Source organism: Patella vulgata, chromosome 6, assembly GCF_932274485.2.
Source record: "Patella vulgata chromosome 6, xgPatVulg1.2, whole genome shotgun sequence".
Classification (NCBI taxonomy): Eukaryota; Metazoa; Mollusca; class Gastropoda; family Patellidae; genus Patella; species Patella vulgata.
Genome location: NC_065884.2, coordinates 18,129,037 through 18,150,004, shown reverse-complemented (window position 1 = coordinate 18,150,004; position 20,968 = coordinate 18,129,037). Strand labels below are relative to the sequence as shown.

Genomic DNA, 20,968 nt, shown 5'->3' with positions numbered 1-20,968 from the left:
AATTACGTCCAAAATAAACGTCTAAAATATATCTCGAAAACATCTATGTTTATCTTAAATTACCATTACTTTTTCATCCAATCAAATTTTAGTATCACATATTATTCGTTCCTACAAAATGGCAGCCCGCAGTGTCTCGTTGACAGATGAAAGGTGATTGTAGCATTTCAATAATTTAGTTATGCCTGACTATCTTTTATCCAGCAGAAAATTGTGAATTTGATGAGCGGTTCGTTTTGTATAATTTTGACAACCCCAACAAGTAGTGAAGGCCCAGAAGAGCTGGTTACCAGACAGGACCAGATGGCAGAGAAGAATCAGTCATCAGAAGGCAGACATAATTAATATTGCACAATTGATAGGGTGACCCACCATAAATAAATATCTCCATATATCTCCATATATCTCAACAACTACGCCACAATATTTATATATATGCCAAGCCTCAAATCAGTTTCACACAATTATAGTCACTAAATAAACGATCATGTTGTACTTAATAAGCTATGACCATTAATCATCTATAAATAATAGACTGAAAACTGGTTCCAAGTGTCGTCCATAACATCCAGACACTTTTGAGTAAAAGATAGGATAAGTGGCCTTGTTTTGAAATTAGTCTCGCTTAACCAGTCTATCAACCATTCTACGTCTGATTGACAGGTCGGGATAATCAAGCTTACTTTTTTACGAAACATAACAGAAAGCTAGAACAAGAAATTGAATTTAGAAATAAGCACGTTAGGTAGCTCAACAATCGTTTTAAGAACCTTGTAAAAGTAAAATGAAACTACTGCTAGTATCATGTTCCTGTCTAACCCGAGTGATTCAGAGATATTATTTGTACTAACCAAAAGATGCCGCTCTTACCGGCACAGTTAATGATAATGCGATTTAAAAAATGAAACGAACGTAATTTCTAAATCTGCTGTAATAACCAAGAAGCTTAATTTCACTGTTATTCAAAATCGTTAACAATAATTTTTTTACGGCTGTAATAGTTGATAGATTTGTAGAGAATTGCACGTGCCATGGCTATTTATAGTATCATACTGTCAGAAAGTTGGTCTCGGCACGGCGAATGTGCACGCTTCAGTGGTAGTCTCGAACTATCAGCGGTGGACTGTATTTCTGTAGAGTACATGAGTCACCCTACAATTGAATGACATATCCTCATTGATCTTCATATAGTTCTTTGCATATTCTTTTCCAGGAATGCATATTGATACTAATTTCTCATAAAGATAGCCTAGCGCTAATCCATCTCAGTGTGCTTGCACCATGGTGCCTTAATAATGAGTTCCTTGGTTCATTCCCAATGTTATTACATGTAACTGTTAATTCATTAATTGAATAATTGTCATAGAAATTAGTGCTGGGTATTGCGACTGCAGTCACGATACGATGCGTATTGCGATTCATGTGCCATGATACGATACGTATCGCGATTCATAACTAGGTCATAGATTTATCAATAAAACAATAATTTAAATATGTGATTGTGTTTTTAATGAAGTCACTAAAACCAGGAAATAAATAAACTTGTCATTGTTTCAAATAAAGTTTAGGGTATAATTTAAAGTTTTTAAAGTTCATAATATATTTGAGAAAACGCAAAAAAGAATTGTGAAAAATTGATTCGGCATCCCGCGATTCAATACAGGTATCATGAGACGGTGAATCGCGATACATCGATTGAACGATATATTGTGCCAGCACTAATAGAAATTCCAATGGATTTTCCAGCATGGTTTCCCCTTCGTCAGGCCTGTAATGGAACAGTGTCAATTTGTCCAAATGGACGATAAAATCAAAGTCCTGTGTACACCTTGGCGTTGGAATTCAATTGCTATCTCGACAAAATCTCCCTCATAGCACACTGCAGGCATATGTGTGTCTTCATTAGCCCAGTTGGAACAGAAAAATAGGACCACATTAAACTCCATTTCTTTCATTCACTGTACCCCAGTGAGTATGGCGTCTGCTCACTAACCAGTAGGTCTCGGGTTCAATCTAGGTGCTGGACGAGACAGTTTCTCAGGATATTGCAGCCAGGTCCTTTTCAGTGTTGCAGCCTCTAATCCTTCAGGTTCTGTGTATACCATTGGCAACATGTTAAAAATCACTTGACAGTTGTGATTTGGCAGCATTTCAAGATAATAAACGTTTTGTAGTAATATAGTATAACTTAAAGATACATTATGTAAGATTTAGATAAAGAACTAGCCATTCTTGCTATAATAGTTCAAAAGTAGATGATGTAAAATGAATAATTTGAAAATTTCATTCAAATTACTCTATTGCAAGCGAAGATATTAGCCTTTGAAGGTTTGACAGACGTGTGCAATAATTTCAACCACCGTACTGGTTGATCGAAGCTAAGTCTCGGTCCTCCATATTTGATTAAATCAAAGTATCGCTGAACCATTCTAATCTATTTTTAATATCGGAGAAAACTGTTGCCATCGAGAGTTGATTAAGGCCTGGATCAGTTAATTAATGTCTAACTAATACTTTAGAAAACATTTCAGACCTAAAGAAAGACCTGCAATAGGCAGATTTAGCTCTTGCATAATGCATGTTTAACAGATTGGTTTAATAGTATATGAATGTATATGTATTGAAATCTGTCTTAACATATTTTCTTTTATTTCAGTGAAGTAAACCAAGAAGTGGAAGTATTAAAACATATATACATAGATGAACTGGATGTTATTCTAGATGATGAGTATGTAATAATTTTAAGTACAGCAGAGACTTATATCTCAACGTTCTCGGTTCCTTTCGATGTTGGCGAATATCGGACCATAACTTCCTGGATAATGGCTCCTGATTCTATAAAAAAAAAATCATGTTTTTAGCTTGTAAGCCCTCTAGAGGTCACAATTTTGATTTGATTTTAAAAAACGTTCAAATATATCACTGTAATTATGATTGAGATCGAATTTCGGACAGAGAATGTTGATCAAAATGGCCACTCCCTTTACGCAAATAGTATAATAAGCATGTAATACCAATGGTGTGGACTCTCTAGAGGTCACATTTTTATCTGATTTTGATGACACTTAAAATATATGTTTATATCCCAAAGATCTCGGTTCCTTTCTATATTGACACATGTCCGACTGTAACATCCTGAATTATTGCCCCTGATTGTACAAAAAAATCATTTTTTAGCTTGTTCTCTGTACATCTCTTGCAAAATGTGGGTGTCTCTTGCATGGCAACCGCTTGTTTCATTTCATTTAATTACAGATGTAGAGTGAAGACAATAAAAGTTTTATTACATCCATCAACATGTGAAGATACAAGTGTACAATATGTCTGCCTTACTCTTGTCTTTGATATTCCTTCAACAGTAAGTAATGATTTCATATAATTTTAATTTGATATTCCAAGTAAAATGAATTATATTCAAGAGAAAATATGTCAAGATAATTCCCATGAGAAATGTTGTCCAAAATTTTGATAATCTCAAAAGATTCATGATTTATGCAGATTCTCTGTCATTTGAATAAGCATTGTATCAAATTTAGAAGTTTGCAATTTTATTGAGAAACAACTCATGACATCCTGTTCTAATTTTATATTTTAGTATCCGCAAACGGTGCCTGATATATCTATAAAAAATCCCCGAGGTCTGGCAGAAGAGGAGGTCAAAGGGTAAGTTTGTATGTATGCACCTTCCCCAGACTTGTTATCTGCATTGTCATGAAATACCTATTTCTCTCATCCATGATTTGAATTATTAAAGTAAGAAATTTGACTGTATTGGCTTGCATTCCCTGAATTTCAGTGAATTATACAGAATGATGTTAATGTATTAAAGGGACAATAACACTCTTGCTGGCTTGACAGCTCCAGAAAATAAAAAATAGCCTTATTCTAAGTACTAGATGTGTCCTACCTGTTGTGTAAATTATCCATTAAATCCTATTTTACTTGTCCAGAGGGTTTAAAAATATTTTTAAATCCAAGTCACATTTGAAAAGCTTTACGTCAGGCTTTTCAAATCATTTAGTTGAATTTTTCCAATTTTTTAAATTAGGTGTGTTAAGATGAAATTTGTATCATCAATTAATTGGAATATTGTAAAATAGTACAATTTGTTGACCAGAATAAAGATTGGGACATATTATTCAGTTACAACAAGAGTGGTATTGAGCCTTTAACCCAATTGTTACTATGGTCACCATTTTACTGGGTCTGTTTCTGCTATAGATATTCTAATAATAAAAATTTTATTACCAGGTCCTACGGCCCGATCCCCACATAATCTCTGTGCTCTCCTGGGTTAGTTTGGTTGTTGATATTCTGGGCTAATCTAAACCCCCAAGTGACTTATTGATATTTTGTGCTAATCTAGGCCCCAATTTGACTAGTACACTGGATCCCAATGGGAGAGAGAAAAAATGGAGTTAAATGTCCACTTGACACAGACTAGGTCATTTTGGGACTAACATGGTTCAATTTTATTTCACTAATTCACTTGCGTGTAGGGGTCTTTAGCAGTGGGAGGAAACAGGAGGACCTGGAGAGACCACAAGGTTGGAAGGCAACCCTACTACTTGTCACAAAACAAACAGGGAATCAAACATGCCAGTTGACTCAGTGACAGGCCTTAAGATACAACGCGCAGCGCATGTGCTAACCATTCGCCCATCCACCCCGTAGGATCCCAATGGACAATTTGTGTTGGGTGTGATGACCAGGTGACTAGACCCCATGTAATGAAAAGAATAAGAGAAATAATCCATATTATCTATATTGTTCATTATTTCAGTTTACATGATGACATAGTTCAACTAGCAAAAGATAGAGAAGGAGCTCCTATGTTATTTGAGTTGATAGAGGTATAGAATTTAAAAGATATTTTAACTCAGACTTTTAACATTAGTATGATGTTCAGTGGCTTTAGACATTGGAGTGATGTTTACTGGCTTTAGACATTGGTGTGGCATTCAGTGTTTTTAGACATTGGAGTGACGTTCAGTGGCTTTAGACATTGGTGTGGTGTTCAATGTTTTTAGACATTGGACTGATGTTCAGTGTTTTTAGACGTTGGAGTGATGTTCAGTGTTTTTAGACATTGGTGTGATGTTCAGTGGCTTTAGACATTGGAGTGACGTTCAGTGTCTTTAAACATTGGAGTGACGTTTAGTAGTGGCTTTAGACATTGGTGTGATATTCAGTGGCTTTAGACATTGGAGTGACTTTCAGTGTTTTTAAACATTGGTGTGATGTTCAGTGGCTTTAGACTTTGGAGTTATGTTCAGTGTCTTTAAAAATTGGAGTGATGTTTATTAGTGGCTTTAGATATTGGTGTGATGTTCTGTGACTTTAGACATTGATGTTACGTTCAGTTGCTTTAAAATTATTTCTGTTTTATATTGTAGTTAGCTAAAGAAGGTTTAACAGAAGGAAATATTCCAAGATGTGAATGTGCAATATGTTTAGGACATTTCCACGAAGGGGATGTCTTTAAGAAAACAGTCTGTTATCATTACTTTCATTGTCACTGCCTTGGTCGATATGTCCGCCACATTCTTTCAAAGCAAAAAGAAAGTAACGATCTTCACCAGAAGGAAAAGAAAGGAGAAAAAGTCAACGAGGTATGTTCATAATCCCCTATTTAATAGTCTAGTAGCATTAATTATGTTTTAGATCGGGAGCCACAGTGGCTCAGTGAGTAAGATGCTGGCTGGCTAACCAGTGTGGTTTCACTGTGTCACTGGTGCAGGAGGGAGGGCCTAGCAAGGATAGTTTCTAGTCATTCAGATGAGACAAAAAAGTAAAACTGAGGTACTGTGTACACATTGCTGTGTACAGTTGAAATTCAGAATAATAGTAGGCCGTAGTGCTGCTGTCTGGGCAAACTTTCCCTCATAGCACACTGTATGACCATCTTCATTAGCCCTGTTGGTGCAACAAAGTAGGACCTTGAACACCATTTCATTTCCAATTTAGATTTTAAACACCATCTTTTTTTTCTCGGTTCTTGCTTTACATGCTTACAGTTTGGGTAAATTATTTGACATGTGGATTGCACTAAAAAAAAAAAATGTAAGCTAACAATGACAAGGTTTGGTTATCTCCCTTATAAACTCACATTACAGATTCATCAAGCAAGAATTAGAGAAAAAGCAGGCCATTCTTGCTATAACAGTTCGAAATTAGATAATGAAAACTGAATATGTTGAAAATTTCAGTAATATTATGAATGTTTGAAGTTTTGACAAGAAATATTGACATGATAATAAACGAAAGACTCTGGCCAAAACAGCCATATTTTAAGCCAGATAAACAACTAGCAATAAGCAAGTTGAGCTCTCACATAATGCCGCTTTTCAATAAGCCTCTCAAATCTTCAGTTAAAGCTATAAACTGTCTTGTAAATCTGAAACTCAAACTGTATAGGCACATTTTCTTTGTAAGCATTTCCGTGCACAGTTTTCGCTAGCGTTGAAAAAGTTGGTCTAATGCAAATGTTATGGAACCGTTTCCATGTAACTGACGGAAATGCTTTAAAGGAACCATTAATCTTATTTTCAATATATATATATATATATATATATATATATATATATATATATATATATATATATATATATATATATATGCAATAACATTTTTTCCATCAGGTTTGTTGTCCAGTATGTCGTACACCTATAGATTATGATATGAAAGATTTACACGATGCCCCTCCTCCTATAGAAGATAATCCAACTTTTGAAATATCCCAAACAATTAAGCAAGCTCAAGTTAAGATGACAGAACTTTACATCAAACAGAAAGAGAATGGAGGAATCATAGATTTAGAGGCTGAAAAGAATAAATTTCTTATCAACGAGGTAAGGTCATTTTCTATCAAAGGATTATTTCTTTACAAATTTATAGAAATTGTTGGTATTCCATTTGAAACGTGATCAACCTCTGCTGGATAACTATAAAAACCAACGGCTTATACTAATTAGGGCACAGGTGTAGTAGCCATGTCATTGTAAGATTGGTGTTATCAAATGGTATACATAGTCGTCAACAGAGGATTATACTGGGTGCTTTGTTGATATTTAATGATGGGTAGTAAATAAAAGCTCAGATATTCATGATATAGTCGAGATAAAACCCATTAAATGTCTTAAATCTTAGTTTCTAGTATTTTTATCATAATCTGAATCAGCCATACGGTTGTCTGAATCAGCCATATGGTGTTCCAAATCAGCCATGTGGTGGTCCACATCAGCCACAAATGTGGTCGAAATCAACTTTGACTTTTAGTCCGAATCAGCCCTGGTCCAAAGCAGCTTGTATTCAACATATGCAGTCTATACTGTCTTTTAGGGTTTCATGAGCTGATATGTAATGGTCTTAACCACATGTGTTAATGAAAAATCAGTTCAAAAATAATTTCCAACCTCGTGGGTTTTCTCCGGGTCCTCCAGTTTCCTCTCACTGCTAAAGACCCCTACGCGCAAGCGAATTATTGAAATAAAATAGAACCATTTGTTAGTCCCGAAATAACCTAGTTTGTGTCGAGTGGACGTTAAACCCCATTTCTTTCTCTCTCTCTCAAAAATAATTGAGTATTCAGTATAATAGTTGAAATCCTAAAATATCAAAATTCTACAGAATAAAAAAAAATAATTGTGTTTTTGCTAAAGGAAGAGGTGATTAAATTTGGAGAACTCTGAGATACTTTCTGTTAAATCCAAATGGTTTCTGCATTTCAGGATACTGTGCTGCTTGTTCCAGAGAGTATAGAAGCAAGTTCTACTGATGGTGCTGATGCTGTTGATGCAGTAGGAAAAGATGTGCCTTCTGCTTCTACTGCTGATAAAAATAAAGATGGTAAAAACCTTTCAACAAAACCTACCTCAGACAGAGATAAACGTTTTTATGATTCTAGAGACAGAAGGCAATATTCATACAGAAATGAAAATGACCGGAGGGGTGAAAAGGGCCCATCCAATACCAACAGACATGGAAATGAAGACCAAAGAAAAAGCTCCACCTATAAAGAAAGGACAGGCTATCGTGATAGATACTATGGTTCAAGGAGCTCCAATAGAGATGATAATGATTATCAACAGAGACCTCCTTCATCCAGAGGAAGGGGTAGAGGCAGGCCTTATGGAACTTATTATTACAGTCAAGGTCAAGGTCGTGGAACAAAGGAAGACCACAGACCTAATAGAATGGATAGGGATGATTCTGACAAAAAAATTGCAAATGATAAAAATTCACAACAATCTTCTAGTACCCAAAGTGCCAAAAGTGACAGAGATGACAGGAAACCAAGCATCCGAGATAGAGAAAATGGTGCCAAGCAGACATCTTCCAATAAGATGGAAGATAACAAAAGACAAACTGCTGGTGATAAAGATAATAACTGTGATCAGACATCTTCTAATAAAACTCAAACTGATAAAGGATACCGGGAAGAGAGAAGACCATATACTTGTGATAGGCAAAATAGTCGAGGAGGACGTGGCAGGGGGCGAGGTCGGGGGAGGGGGAGAGGCAGAGGCAGTGGTTCCAGAGAAGAAAGAACTTCTAGCAAAACTTTTGACACAGATGTAAAATCTTCAACTTCAAGTGGACAGGAATATACTGGGCAGAAAAAAACATTTTCAAGGACGTCTGATAATGTGTCATGTGATAACAAATCAACCAATAAACAAGAAGATAAGAAAACTACCCCAACTAAGCCTCCTCCTGGTTTTCATACATCTTCCCCACCTAAAGACATTATTACAGGTGACACTAGCGTTAAACCTCCACCAGGCTTCTATAGTTGATGTTTACTTCTTGTTAGTAATTAATCAAATAAATGAAATTAATGAATTATTTTGTAAATTATTGAAATGATAATTGGCAAGTTATTGTTCAGTCTAATTAAACACAGATCCTATTTCGTTTCGTTTTTATAGTTCAAAATTTCGTTTACTTGTCTTTACTACACTAGGATCTGAAAGAGTTGTTATATAACTTCCGTTCTGGTTGTTGTGAGGGATTAGCTAATGAAATGGTCTTTTACAGCGAGTTTTTGGCATGTGGTGCACTGAAATGTGGCTATCCCACTAGAAACATCAACGCTGATTAGTTAATCAACTTTCTGACATAATAGGGTCAAAAGCCGCTTATATGACCTCTGACATGACCTTCCACTCTAACTGGTCAGATCTTCATGTAGTGTAGGCCATAGAAAGTATAAAAACACAAAACGAAATAAAGATCTGTATTTTGTTTAAATTGGTTATTGTGGAAATATTTGTGGGAATAATAAAGACGTATTGGTTTAAATGATAAAGGCCTATTTACTATTTGTTGGAATGATCCATGATCACTGAACAGTTTCCTGAGTATCTGTAGGTGTGTTACAGTTGACACCTACGGAAATCTGGAAAATCTGACTGTTTCTTTCTGGCAGTAGATTACTTATCTGACATTAACTGGCATACTGACCCAAATAGAAGCCCTGATAGGCCTCATAATAATGGCTAGTGTTCAAGATGAATAAATCTATATTTCAATTGACTAAAGTATTACTTTCTTTTTTTGTGTAAAGCTGATTTGTGGACAGTGGCATAAGACGTGGCCAAAAGCATTTCTCAATATATCAATTTCCCAAGTAATTCGGTCTTTGTAAAAAAAAATTGCCAATATAAAAGGATTTTCTGAGAATATTTATGATATGGCCAATCACAGGGTGCAGACTTGGGTCACCAAACTGTTTCATAACGGTAATGCAAAAGCCTTCGTTTAACTGACCTTTAAGGTCATATCCAGTGTAGTTCTATGTGTGCCGTCACATCATATGGCATGGTCTGGCCAGAATTTGAGTCTTTAATATTTTATTTACCCTTTTATACAAAGTCAAGATACACCTTTATATTTTTTTTCTTAATAATTTATAAAAGTTGATATCCAGAGCTAATTAACTTGCCCAGATGTCATCCTTATCAGTGATATTGGCAGCACAGGAAATATTTACTACTGATAAGTTTGTTTGGGCACACAGAAAAAACCCATGTTACTTTCCTGGCCAAAACAGGGATTGAAATTGGAACATCCCTGTTAGTGCCTTTCTCACTGAGCCACTTAAGGATACCTTCCTGCCTACAAATTGCCATTTGATGATATATTTGGACTAATTAATCTTTTAAATCCCTCTCAGATATCTTGTGAGGAGATACTCCAATCTATTTTTAGAAGCCATGTTTGTCACCTAACTTGATTTTCATATTGAGACCTAAGTAAATTATTTTTCGGCCATTTAATTTCAGAGTCTATTATACGTTTACAACCCTCAATATTCCCAAGGGGAGTGTGATGGCTGAATGGTTAGCGCATGCACGTTGTATCATTAGGTCTGCCATTGGTCAGCTGGCGTGGTTTCGATTCCCCGGTTGTACGTGACAAGGAGTAGGGACGCCCTTCCAACCGCGTGGCTTTTTTCCGGGTCTTCGTGCACAAGCGAATTATTGAAATAAAATTGAATCATATGTTAGCCCGAAATGACCTAGTTTGTGTTGAGTGGATGTTAAGCCCCATTTCTCTCTCACTCTCCCAAAAGCGCCTAACCATTCGATCAAGAAATAACAAACTCCCTAAGTAAAGCTGGCAGACATTACGCCGTCAGGTTGCGGGTTAGTGATACCCTGACACTTTTGCCCAGTGCTTGCCCCATGGGTGTTTTTCGGGTAATCCAGTATTATTCTAGTAAGATTGGGTGTCTATACTTTCCATATATACCAAATTTGCCATACTTTTATTATAAATAATTACCCGATAAATACTTGTGAGAATGTATCTTTAATCAAGTAATCAAAAATGACAATGTGATGAACACTATCCACAATGCTGTAATCTGAATCTCGAGGGTGGAGTGGCCGAATAGTTTAACACGTTTTCTTTAGACCATAAGATCTGTCCTTATGTCAAGTGGTGTGGTATCGATTCCCAGCTGGTACATGACAAGAGTTGGGTTGCCTGCCCGATCACGTGGGTTTTCTCGCTAAAGACCTCTACATGCAATCAAATTTAACCATATATTATTGCCGAAAGGACCAAGTTTGAATCAAGTGTTCTTGAACCCCAAAGTCTTGTGTTGAATTGTACTAATCGTATCTGTGTGTATACCACATGAACTGCTAAACATATTAAAACAGGATCGGACCGTCCCCTCCCTAGCAACCATGGTAGAGTGGTGACAAAATAATGCAATTTGATTTAGAAAACAATGCATTAAGCAAGAGTAGTACTCCAGATGAGACGAAAAACCGAGGTCTCGTGTATACATAGGAATGCACGTAAAAGATCCCTTGGCAGTTGGAATTCGATATAAGAGTAGGCGATAGTGCCGCTGCCCGGGCGAAATTTCCCTCAAAGCACACTGTATGGCGTATGCCCGTCTTCATTAGCCCAGCATGGGAGCAGAACAGTAGGACGTTAAACCCTATTTCATTTCATTTAATTAACCAAGAGGGCTCGGGCTCGTTACTGTTGTTACCCGAGACATTTCCTCTAAAGATTTCCGGAGTAGTTTCCCCTTATTTGTTCTATAGGAAAGAGGACCTCACGAGTACAGTATCTAGTCGTTCGTATGGAATGGAAAACTTAAGCCCATTGGCGTGCACATAAAAAAAGAACCCTTGACAGTTGGAATTCGAAATAAGAGTACATACCGTATGCAACTCTCCAATGGCCCGATCTTTAAAGAAACGTAGAACGTTAAATCCCATTTTATTTCAACCCATCTGAATTAGGTGTAATGGATTGAAAATCGTCAACTAGTTGAGTTTGTGTCCATTTGGTTTCGCACTATAGTGATGGATATAAAACCAATGAACCACCTCGGCCACATTTGTTTAACTCAAACCCGGTCTGGTGTTGTCCTCCAAAATTTAAGATTCTAATCTAAAAATCAAATCATACCAGGGTGACAAAATCACGAATTTTCTATTCTTGAATTATTTTTTGCCAACTTCTTTTTCCGGGGTTTAATTGCGGAGGCTGTTATACGTTTACACCCCTCAATATTCCCAAAGCTGCCTAAGGGAGGTTGGGTGGCTGAATGGTTAGCACGTGCACGTTGTATCATAAGGTCTGCCATTGAGTCAACGTATGGTAGCCTACTTTATAGCAGTGGGAGGAACCCGAAGAAACTGACGAGTTTGACAGGCAACCTTAGTCCTAGCCACAGATAAGCCAGCAATGGATCGAAAACTACGATACTTGACACATTGGCGGACCTCATGATCTGAGTACACGTGGATCCCTAATAAGTCGGTGAATTGTGTAGAAAGACTATCGACCAAAATAATACTCTTTCATTTAACCTCATTAATTAGTCTAAATAAAATCGACTGTTTTCTTTATTCCTTTTTTTCGTCATCATTAATGAAGACATAAGGCATATGAAACAATTAGTTTTATTGAATAAAATGGTTATTGTTTTTTTACCTTCAACCTTTTTTTCCCATTTTTTTTTATTCTACTTTCTTCAAGGTCTTCATATAATCTTGTTTTGTTAGCTGTTATAATTATTGGCATCACTATTATCATTATTATAATGGACTCATTAATCTCGTAAATGTGCTAAACCTCTTTGATTTAGGTCCAAATAGAATATTAAATAGTACTGATCTATAGTGGGGGGGGGGGGAGGGGTCACGGTGGCTAAGTGGGTAAGACGCTGGCTCGCTAGCCTGGAGGTCGGGTGTTCGATCCCTGCATTGGCCGAGAAAGTTCACCCAGATTTTCCGGCGTGGTTCCCCCTTGTCAGTGATGCAGGACGGAGGGCTTGACAAGGACAGCTGTCTAGTCATTCGGATGAGACGAAAAACCGAGGTCCCGTGTACACATTGGCGTGCACGTAAAAGATCCCTTGACAGTTGGAATTCGATATAAGAGTAGGCCATAGTGCCGCTGCCCGTACAAAATTTTCCTCATAGCACACTGTATGGCGTATGCCCGTCTTCATTAGCCCAGTTCGGAGGAAAACAGTAGGACGTTAAATCCCATTTCATTTCATTTCATTTCATTTTGATCTATAGTGTGTTACTTTGCTAACTGGTGGAGCTAGCTCGATATGATTTAATTAGGATTCGAAAGATTAAACATACAATATGTAAATGTTATCTAAATTATCAATTAGACATTAATTAACTTATCCAGACCATGATCAACTCTCGATGTCATCGCTAGCCTGCGATGTTTATTGGATTAGGTTCCGATTTGCTGCTCGACTTCCATTCATTATTTAATCATGAAGTGGATAATCGAGACTATGTTTTTATCGTACCGATTTTAGTAATGACGATGGAGGCTATACCGAAAATTCAATCGCTGAAATCTCGGTTTAGAGTGGATCAATCTGACTGAAATTTTCAGCAAATTCCCGTTACATTATCTGGTTTTTGACTATTATAATGAGAACTGCCAGCTCTTTATCTACGCTCCCATAATGTATCTTTAAGCGAAAGTCTACATTATCGTATCGTTAATTTGAACAAATTGAAATAAGTACCACCCAAACGGTATTCTTACCAATTTTGTTGAAGAGAAAGTTTTACTTTGTCTCTTCGATGAGGAAAACGCGAGCTAAATCTTCTGGCAACCAAAATATCTCAATTTTTATTGTACTAGTGGGCAAATATCGAATTATAATTCGAGTATTTAATTCCGAATATTATGGATAATATTGAGTTAGGGGTTTACCACCTTTAAAGGAGGGAGCCATGGTGGCTAAGTGGGTAAGACGCTGGATCTACTAGCCTGGAGGTCGCGTGTTCGATCCCTGCATTGGCCGAGAAAAATCATTGGGATTTTATTTTTCGGCGGGGTTTCCCCTCGTCAGTTGTGCAGGGCGGCTGTCTATAGTAGTTCGGATGGGACAAATAACGAGGTCCCGTGTATACACGTAAAAGATCCCGTGGCAGTTGGAATTCGATATAAGAGTAGGCCATAGTGCCGCAGCCCGGTAAAAATTTCCCTCATAACACACTGTATGGCGTATGTCCGTCTTCATTAGCCCAGTCAGAGCAGAACATATGGTTCAATTTTATTCCAATAATTCGATTGCTCGTAGGGTTCTTTAGCAGTGGGGGGAAACCGCGAGGTTGGACAGGCGACCCTACAAGCGGTGAATCGAAACCACACCACTTGACTCAATGACAAGGTGCAACGCGTTAACACATAAATATAGGACATATAGGATACATATAATGGATAATATAAAGACATTTTATAAATATTTTAATAGGTAGAAGTTTATTCTGACAGTATTATTTGGTATTGTTTGTAGGGTATGGTAAGGCTGTACAGTGTATAAAAATCGTCTAATAGCTCCATATCTCACAAACCAGCTGCGAGAGGCGAGGATATTCGATGATTGTAGAGACAGATGGGCGGGGTGGAGAACATTTTGCCGCCGTATGCTAACTAGACCACACACCAGACAAGGACCAATAGAAATACAATATCCTATCCACAATTCCCCAATTTTTTAAGATTGTAGAATCGCCTTTTCCTCCAGGGGAAGGGAAATAAATTTAACTCTGATATAACAATAATTAGCCGTCGTGTTCGATCTCGGTCTTGGTCGAGAAAGTGCATCAGGTTTTCCGGCGTGGTTCTCCATAGTCATTTGTGCAGTATGGTGGGACAACGAATAGTCGTTCGGATCGGGCGCAAGACCGAGGTCCCGTGTACACATTAACGGGCATGTAAAAGAACCATTGAGCTCGAACTAACAGCAGGCCGTAGTTCCGCTGTTCGGGCAAAATTTCCCTAATAGCATAGTGCATGACGTATGCTTGTGTTCCTTAGCCCAGTCAGTGCAGAACAGTAGGCCGCTAAACCCCATTTCTTTTCATTTGATTTCTGATATCTGTGCGTCAACAAAAATATAGTTCTATTTCAACAAAATTATATTTGTACATTTAGATCGACAAATCATTATGTGATAAATCAAGTAAATTCCTCCCCCCCCTTTCCGTTTTAAAAAAAATATATTTGAACAAATTACAAAGATAAAATTGTCAAAAATGCCTAACATCCGGGGACGTTAATAGCATAATCACATGCGCTTAAAGATGGGTTGAAAACGAGACCAGCAGGACAAGGCATAGCATTTCCGACTGGTTGTCCACTGGAACACATGTAATATTTGGTGCAATCTGTTGGGTGGGCGACTAAAAAACTTTCATTACTACAGATATTGCCCACTGTTGAGACTTCGTGGACACATGCACGTTGTGCATTATCCCAGATTGTGGCTGACGCACAGTCGCGTCTCCTGGCGACGTTGTTGTCACACTGGTAATATCGTTTGCTGTTTTCAGGGTGAGCAATATATGTAACTGTATCAGTTGGACATGTTTCTGAAAATACGAAATAAAGTTTGCACATTTAGCTGAAAATACGAATATAATATTCAATCAAATAGTGAAGTCCGCCTTTATAGGACAGCACAACACGCCATGTGTACACGACATTCTGTACACTGAGACCCATCTACTTCATTCCTTGAGAATGGATCTCTGCCCTAAATGACCGCCATATCCAAAAATTAGTATACTGATTTGTAATGCGATTCTACCCCGTTTCAGAACTGTCATACACACAAAGACTAAATAAACTTTCTAAATTTTATTAAACGGAAGCAGAATAAATACTCAACAAAATTCTTGGAGTATATACATAGTGTTTTCGACTAAAATTGTCGATTTGGGACTTAAAGATACATTCTGGGTGATTTGATGATAGTCCTATATTTGGACAAAAACATTTTCAAACTAATCAATCTATCAAAATTTTGCTTCAAATCCTTCTCAAAACATTGTATTTCATGGAATCCAGTATTTCTCCAGTAAGATTGGATATTACTACTTTCCATACGGTACCGTATATAAGAAAATTGCCATACTTTTATTGGAAATAACCACCCAATAAATACTTTTGGGGGAAAGTATCTTTAAAATGTCGGTCAACTAGCTTAGTGTCTGTACACAAGCGGAGCTAACTGTAGTCATGGTGTACACGGGACCTCGGTATGTCGTCCCAGACGAACGAAAAGTGGGAGCCACAACGGAAAATTCCGATGAACATTCTCGGCCAACACCGGAATCGAACACGGGAATTAGTCAGCTAATCCGTACCCACTGAGTCACCGCGGCCTCACAAGCAATAAAAACACATATAATTGCACAATGATTTTGCTGTCCTTACCCCCACACACATCTGTATTACATTCGATAGTTCTGTTCTCCAAACTAACACCAATACAATCAGCACCTCCATCAGCAGGGGCGGGGTTACTACATGTTCTTGATCGCCATTGGTCCATTGTACCTGTTCCGCACATGACGGTGCAGTCATCGTATGCTGTCCATGGAGTGAAATTCGACCAATCACCATTTACTGAAAACAAAACTCAGATATAAGAGAAGAATAAGCAGTAACCGAGGAAAATTTTAGATGCACCGAACTCATTGAACCCCACATGTTATTGATCTACGATATAAGCTATTGTCCACTACATAAATACACGGCCACTACACATATACGCGTATTTAATTATAGAATTAATAAATTCCACATGTAGTGGTAATTCTGTGTTTCGGCGCTACGGACTACTCTTTCGTCCTATCCGAACAACTAGACGCTGTTTGAATGCACTGTAAATTGTCAGTCCCACTACACCCCCCCCCCCCCCCCGACACGCTTGCTTTGAAAATTAATCACATTATCTGGTTTTACATCAAAAAAATAATGTTTGGATGAATTTGACCAAAGAGAATGGCGGATGAAATGAAATGGGGTTTAACGTCCTACTGTTCTGCTCCGAACTGGGCTAATGAAGACGGGCATACGCCATACAGTGTACTATAAGGGGAAATTTTGCCCGGACAGCGGCACTACGGCCTACTCTTATATCGAATTCCAACTGTCAAGGGATCTTTTACGTGCACGCCAATGTGTACACGGGACCTCGGTTTTTCGTCGCATCCGAATTACTAGACAGCTGTCCTTGTCAGGCCCTCCATCCTGCATCACTGACAAGGGGGAACCACGCCGGGAAATCTGAATGAACTTTCTCGGCCAATGCAGGGATCGAACACCCGACCTCCAGGCTAGCGAGCCAGCGGCTTACCCACTTAGCCAGCGAGATCCCCAGAATGGCGGATAAGATATGTGATAACATACCGTTATTAGAAAAGACTGGCCTGGAATTTAGCGGTTGCACTGGTCTGAAATTGTTGGTTATATTATATTGTTGGTTATTGGAATCGGTTTCAGAGGACATCAATGAACGAAATGCCACCATCTGTAAAACAAAATATTGATTTTATGAGAATTCAAAATCATCTCTAGGCCTACAGAAGACGGCATATTTCTTCTCATTTATTTATAGGCCTAAGATTTTTCCTTGTGTTTTTGTATTCGTGATGCTCATATTAGTACAGTTACTTTGCCAAGCATTCTGAATTTTTATTCTCAGATCTTAAACTGTCCTTAGTTACATTACGTTAACTTATCACAGCGGACAACTAGCGATCCAAGAGACTATATCACTGAGAAGGAATCTTGAAAGGTGAGCAGTTGGTAACCGCTATGCAAATTTGGACAATTTAAAATCCTTTTTTGTATATATTCCTATACCTGTAATTGCTGCGTATCACGTGTCCAAGACACATAAAGCACCAAATGTTGACATTACCCTTTAATGAACACAACTGAGAAAACTCCAGGACATAGTGTCTTACACAGATACAAGACTGTATTTTACATTGGATGTATTCCAACATATTCCAGAAGATCATATCTATGTTTTGTCAATAAACGTACCTGGCTTTTTGAGATTTTAATAGTATCAGTAAAAACTGTCCACACAACAACTTCATTACATGAGGGTGTTGTCAAACTTCCACTGTATCGCAAAAAGTTGGTTGGATTACTTGGGATAAAGTTCATCAGAGCTGTGTTGGTTAAAGATACCAGGTCTGTAATTTAAAATAAAATCAATTAGACAAACATCACAACGTACATTATCAGTCACGATCATTCCAGTCGTACTCTCTGGAACAATGTTAACTTTTATTAATTTTAACAAAATGACACGGCGGTTACATCTCGTGAGCTTGGTGAAATCTTCTGGTACAATGGCGGCCTTATCATAGAAATATAGACTATATTTCTATGGGTGACCATGCCATTGTCAAATCGTACTTTTGATGTAGACTGGACTAACCAGACGCGAGCTCACGTCTTTTGTAGAACATCCCGGATTAGAAATTACAATAAAAATTGTAATGCAATTCATATTACATTTATATGTGCGTTTTGCCATATTTTCCTCCATATTACAGCTCACGTATTACACCTTTCGGCCAACTAACCCTGCTTTCCTAATAATATTCCACTAATTGTCAATAACATACTTACTGCTAGAGTTGTATGCTGTAATGTCAGCTAATTTAGAAATAAGATCAGCATAATTGGCATTATCACTGTCTGAAATCTACAAATAAAACATATACATATTAGCACATTAGGCCTTACACGCATTACAATTTACAAGAGAATATTCCAGTCGTAATGTTATGTTTTGTTTGGCCTGTATGGAATGAAATGACTGGGTTTAGTCTCCTACATGTCTGCACCAACTGGGTTAACGAAATCGGGTATCCGCCCTACAGTGCTATTGGGTGCTATTGGGTAGATTTCGCCCTGACACCGGCGGTACCGTTTACTCTTGTTTCGACTTCCAACTGGCAAGAGTTCATTTTTACGTTCACGCCAACATGAAGACGAATCTCGTTTTTTTTTTCGTCCCATCCGAACGACTGGATTATTAATAAAATACTTACAATTAATATCTTAATTTCTAACCATATCATACTGAAATATGCTTAGGACGTGTTTCTTATAGCTTCGATATTAACTTCTATTGCTTACCTCAAACATGAATCCAAGAACAGCAAGACCTTCATTTTCATTTACAGAACTTCCTAGACTTCCTAGAGAATTTTTATAATGGACGAAATGAACCTAGAAATTGAAGCAGGAAAGTATTTTTTTCTTAGAGCTTCATGGTCATACTTATTGCCCCATCCATGTTACAATATCAGCACTTCAATAAATTATTATATTGAATTTATTATAGCAATACTCGGGAGAGAGAGAGAGAGGAGAGAGAGAGAGAGAGAGAGAGGGAGGATTTAACGTCTACTGGACATAAACTAGGTCATTTCAGGACTAACACATGTCACGTACAGTGACAGTCCTTACGATACAGCGCACACGTGCTAACCATTCGGCAACCCCCCCCCCCCAGGCTAACACGATGTTATTTTATTTTACTTTGATTTCGTGCATCAAGCGAAGGGGTTGCCAGTATGACTGTCTCGTTGAGGTGACCTTTGAAAAGTCAGGGACGGCTTTAAAAATCAACCGAATCCTCTTTTTGTCAAGCGTCTGGGATCGAACCAAAAATATTCTAGCAGATAGTTCGATCCAGTGCCCAAATAACACACCTACGTACGCCTCTTCAATTTTGTAACGAAAACTACAGCAACATTCTTCAAAGAGAACTTACTTCCATGGGATAGGTTTTGCTATTAAGTTGATGTTCGGAACCTTTCGTGTCATCAGATCCCCAATGAAAGTGAAACTGTGCAAGTTTATATTGTTCTGAAAGGCCGCCATTCGAAATATATTGATCACCGGTGACGTCAACTTGGGCTGAAATAATAATAAAATATTCACATACAACAGCTTAGTGAAACTCATGTTTCATTAGCCCGGTTGGGTCAGAAACGGGGATGTTAACCCCGCCATTCCATTCATTCATAGATTAGTGAAAATCATACTTAAACAACAGTAATAAAATTCTGATACTTCAAATCTACCAGGAACTATACATCTCCTGCCAGATACACACTGCATGGCGTATGCTCTTCGTCATTGGCCCAATTGATGCACAATGGTAGGACGTTAAACCCCATTTCATGTGGAGTCATGGTGGTCATTGTGTAAGGCACTGGCTTACTAACCAGAAAGTCAGGGGTTTAACCCGGGTGTTGGCCGAGGAATTCCGCCAGTGGTGCGGGTGCAGGACGGAGGGTCTGGCAAGTAACATCGTCTAGTCGTTGGGATAGGACGAAAACCGGGGTTCCGTTTTAAACCTATGCGTGAACGTAAAGGAACATCTGACAGCTGGAATTCAATTGAAACATTTCACTCATTGCATGACGTATGCCCGTCTTCGTTATCCCAGTTTGTGAAGAAATGTAAGCCAGTGCCTTACTCACTGAACCACCGCGACTCCCCCCGATTAACCAAGTCCTTAATTAAATTTGAACAAAGGAAGGCCCATCTTTTACGAAAATGGAGGTTGGAAGGGCTTGAAAGTGGTCCTTAGCGGATGAAACGAGAAACCACTAACTAGGTTCAGGGACAGATATTTTAATCTACTGGTATATCTCCCCAATGACCGTAATCATTGGTTCGCTCCCAGAATCTCGGTTATCAAGACGAGACAGCACTAGGGGTGCTAAGGGACACAGGCTTAGAAAAGGACAGACATCATCATATTATTTTAACATATCTTACCGGTGTGTCCGTTGTTTTTAATCGTCAAGGCAACTGGTGTGTCATATCCGGTTATTGTCATGTTTCCAAGGCTGGCTTGTAATGTTGCATAGGAAACCTCAATATTGATGGGTGATTGACTGTTCTCGCCACATGTAGAGTAAGTCTGTGCCCAATTTGACGGTCCTGAAACATATTAATATATTGATAATTCCCCACACTTTGAATTAAAATTAAATTATCTTTACCACGATATAAGATGAAGAATATAATTCTAATTGGACAGAGCATCCACATCCTATTCCAGCAGCATACTGCTTATGTTGATGAAATTATAAGCAACAATTAAACGCCTTGCTTATTATGGAAG

At 38.0% G+C, this 20,968-nt stretch overlaps 1 protein-coding gene and 2 long non-coding RNA genes across 3 annotated transcripts; 1 reads left to right on the top strand and 2 right to left on the bottom strand.

The window, feature by feature from the left end:
- The first annotated feature begins 112 nt into the window (after positions 1–112).
- LOC126823956 (E3 ubiquitin-protein ligase RNF25) lies at positions 113–9,310 on the top strand. The gene is made up of 8 exons (XM_050553023.2): positions 113–153; positions 2,657–2,728; positions 3,256–3,358; positions 3,596–3,663; positions 4,784–4,853; positions 5,397–5,612; positions 6,642–6,851; positions 7,731–9,310. The coding sequence occupies exons 1-8, from the start codon at positions 119–121 to the stop codon at positions 8,796–8,798; spliced, it is 1,842 nt and encodes a 613-aa protein (XP_050408980.1). The 5' UTR covers positions 113–118; the 3' UTR covers positions 8,799–9,310.
- Positions 9,311–14,997: 5,687 nt separating this feature from the next.
- Positions 14,998–17,335, bottom strand: LOC126824244 (uncharacterized). Its single transcript, XR_007681517.2, has 3 exons — positions 17,212–17,335; positions 16,234–16,425; positions 14,998–15,386 (listed from the first exon to the last, which is right to left on the bottom strand). It is a non-coding gene; the product is annotated as an uncharacterized LOC126824244 (long non-coding RNA).
- A 1,669-nt stretch (positions 17,336–19,004) lies between these two features.
- LOC126824285 (uncharacterized) lies at positions 19,005–20,727 on the bottom strand. The gene is made up of 3 exons (XR_008788460.1): positions 20,620–20,727; positions 19,604–19,749; positions 19,005–19,056 (listed from the first exon to the last, which is right to left on the bottom strand). It is a non-coding gene; the product is annotated as an uncharacterized LOC126824285 (long non-coding RNA).
- Between the last annotated feature and the right edge of the window lie 241 nt (positions 20,728–20,968).